The sequence below is a fragment of the Diospyros lotus genome, chromosome 12, assembly GCF_014633365.1.
Source record: "Diospyros lotus cultivar Yz01 chromosome 12, ASM1463336v1, whole genome shotgun sequence".
Taxonomy (NCBI): Eukaryota; Viridiplantae; Streptophyta; class Magnoliopsida; order Ericales; family Ebenaceae; genus Diospyros; species Diospyros lotus.
In genome coordinates this window covers 35,019,759-35,023,214 of record NC_068349.1, presented here as the reverse complement: position 1 = coordinate 35,023,214, position 3,456 = coordinate 35,019,759, and the positions used below count along the sequence as shown (strand labels likewise).

The window sequence follows — 3,456 nt, the reverse complement described above, 5'->3', positions numbered from 1 at the left end:
ATGAAGGAAGTGCAGAGGTTGAACGGTCGCCTGATAGCATTGGGCAGATTCCTTTCGAAACAAGCTGAGCGTAGCCTTCCTTTCTGCAAGGCCTTGAAAGGAGGGGAAAGCTTTCAGTGGACTCCCGAGTGCGAGAAAACCTTTCAGGAATTGAAAGAATACCTCAAGGAGATTCCCCTACTGACACGACCAGAAATGGGGGAAAAGCTATGCTTATATTTGGGAGTCAGCCATCAGGCGGTCAGCGCCATTCTCATCCGACAACTGGAACAAGTTGACAGTCCGGTATATTATGTGAGCAGGGTATTGCAAGGAGCAGAGATGCGGTACCCCTACGCTGAAAAGATAGCTCTGACACTAGTGATGGCAGCTCGAAAATTAAGACCATACTTTCAAGCCCACGCTGTGACAGTATTGATGGATCAGCCGTTAAGACAAATCCTACAGAGACTGGAATGCTCTGGAAGGCTGACCAAATGGGCAATTGAACTTAGTGAATATGACATCAGCTTTGAACCTAGAAAGGCAATAAAAGGGCAGGCATTGGCGGACTTCATAGTAGAATGCACTCGCTTACTAGGGGCAAAAGAGGTTTGCATGAATGAATGGATGTTGTTCGTAGATGGGTCGTCCAATACCAAAGGGAGTGGAGCAGGGGTGGTATTGATTTCTCCAAAGAAAGAAGTGCTAGAATATTCCCTACGCTTCACCTTTCCCAGATCGAACAACGCAGCAGAATACGAGGCCTTATTAGCTGGAATGAAATTGGCAGAAAAATTGGAGGTGAAAAATTTAATCGCCCATAGCGATTCTCAGCTGGTAGCGCAGCAATTTCAAGGAACCTTCGAAGTAAGAGAGCCGATCTTGGTCCACTATCTACAAAAAGTGGAAGAGCTCGCCCACAGGTTTGAACGCTTTGAACTTATTCAGATCAATAGATCCCTCAATCAGCACGCGAATGCATTGTCCAAGCTGGCCTCCGCTCGAGATACCCCGGGACGATCAATTCACATAGAGGTCCTATCCCGACCCAGTGTGGATGAGAGAGACAAAGGAGTTCTCTGCATTGATATGACTGATGATTGGAGAACCCTAATGTTGAAGTACTTGCTTAATCGAGAGCTCCCAATAACACCCTTGGAGGCAAAGAAATTGAAGGCCTATGCAGCTCGTTTTACCGTAATTGGACAAGAGTTATACAAGAGAGGATATTCATCGCCATTACTCAAGTGCTTGGGCAACCAAGAAGCAGAGTGGGCCCTGGAAGAGGTGCATGAAGGGGATTGCGGAGAGCACCTCGGTGGAAGAGCATTGGTTGGCAAGGTCCTATGCGCTGGTTTCTTTTGGCCCACCTTGAGGCAGTACGCAGCCCGGAAAGTGCGGACCTGCGATAAGTGCCAAAAGCATACCCCCTCGATAGCCCCCCCTCATCCATCCAACCAATATTTCAACCATTGCCATTTGCACAATGGGGGTTAGACATTCTGGGACCGTTTTCGATGGTGTCAGCGCAAAGAAAATTCCTATTGGTAGCTACTAATTACTTCACAAAGTGGGTCGAAGCCGAACCGCTAGCAACCATAACCGAGAAAAAAATGGAAGGAATGGTGTGGAAAGATATAATATGTTGATAACCAGAGTTCTTTTTAATTTCTCTATGTAATAATTCCCCCGTGAATGAAAGAGCATCCCCATGTATTCCCGTGGAGTAGGCAAAATTATAAGCAGAACCACGTAAAATTGTATGCGCCTTGGACATTTATATGCATGATAAAACATGATGCAGGTACAACAACTTGACGATGGCCCCTGACGAGATTAGGACGACCTTGTGTAGATCAGGCACATATGACCAACAAGCTGGCATGGGATCATCGGCTGCTCCGACGCCTGTGCCCGCAGACTCACCTAGATTCCTCGATTGAGCCCGGTGCTATGCTCTTAAGCTAGACCCGACTTCTCGATTGATCTGGAGCCTAGGTCTCCCGGCAAGCTCGGACACCTTGAGAGAATCCCGAACCGGACGGGTTATTGAACCTGAACTTACCCAGGACGAACTAATTCTCATTAGGGGACGAAAGGTAGTGGAATTGCCGGATGGTAAGTCGAAAAGTGCCCTCGCCGTGCGAGGTTTATATCGCCCAGGCACGATCTGGTGCTTATGACTTGAGACCAACTCGAAATTGCCGGGTGCTCTGACACCTGTGCCCGCAGACTCACCTAGATCCCTCGATTGAGCCCGGTGCTATGCTCTTAAGCTAGACCCGACTCCTCGATTGATCTGACGCCTAGGTCTCCCGGCAAGCTCGAACACCCAGAAGGAATCTTGGATTGAATCGTTGGTTAAAGCCAGATCTCTCGGGACAGACCTGAGCATAACTGCACATGACGATAGATCACGCGGGATCATCTGGGGCTCCGACGCCTACGCCCTCAGACTCACCTAGATCACCCGATGGAGTCCGGTGCTACGCTCCTAAGCTAGACCCGACTCCTCGTTCGATTTGGTGCCTAGGTCTCATGGTAAGCTCGGACACTAAGGAGAAATCCCACGTGGGATCTTTATCTCAATCTGGCTTTCCCGTGGCGAACGAAAGCTCCTCCAGGAAGTGTTCGCGGATGCGCGACAACCACCTAACTTGGTAAAAGCTGAGAGCTCGATGACTGTCGTACGAGTCTCACAATAATGCCAGGGGTGCGAGGCCTATCCCGAATTTCCTGGAGTTGAGAGGCCTTGAAGAGAAGGTAAAAGCCAAACTACCAAGGCAAATAAATAGAAGTTTAAAATTCACATAGCCAACAAGCAAATAAAGATAATATGACCGAATTACATAGTGATGTAAATAAGACAATTACATGAGGCACGTCGAGAGGGCCTCAAAAAAAAAAAGAAAAAAAGAGCTGCATTCACCCCAAATCCGATAATGAAAGAAGCAAAGGCGAATGAAGTACGTCAAAAAATTGTGAGCATGCTACTTTGAGATAAAACTGGCAAAAAGATCGTTCCTTACAAACAGTTTAAAGCACGAATTAAATTACAAAGTCTATACTAATCTTCGACTGGAGGACGGTCCACGTGGCCCGAACCCTCTCCGTGAGACAGACCTTGGGAAGCATTAGCAGCCGTATGCATCTCCAACTCTCTCTCAATCATTTGGGCGGTGTTAAATGAGCTGGCACCTACTTCGCCCTCCTCGAATTCTAAGACATAAGGGCTCCATGGACCTTGCAAATTGCTAAGGTCATCTTCCAGCGCCTGTCTTATGCATTCTTCAGGTCCAACATCATCCAGCTCGTACTTTCTCCAATTATGGGGGGTACCAGCAGACATGGCATTATCAAAGGTTACGTCTGAGAAAGAACCACCTTGGTGCCTAGTCTCCATATAATTTCGGCAAAGATAAAAGCCAAACTTTGAAAAACAGCTGGCATAGCTATCCTTCCGGCGAAAGTAAT

General features: G+C 47.6%; 1 protein-coding gene across 1 annotated transcript; it reads left to right on the top strand.

Annotated features, from left to right (window-relative positions):
- Nucleotides 1–1,479, top strand: LOC127787632 (uncharacterized). The gene has a single exon (XM_052315692.1). It carries the CDS (start codon nucleotides 1–3, stop codon nucleotides 1,477–1,479), a length of 1,479 nt encoding a protein of 492 aa, XP_052171652.1.
- Nucleotides 1,480–3,456: the final 1,977 nt, after the last annotated feature.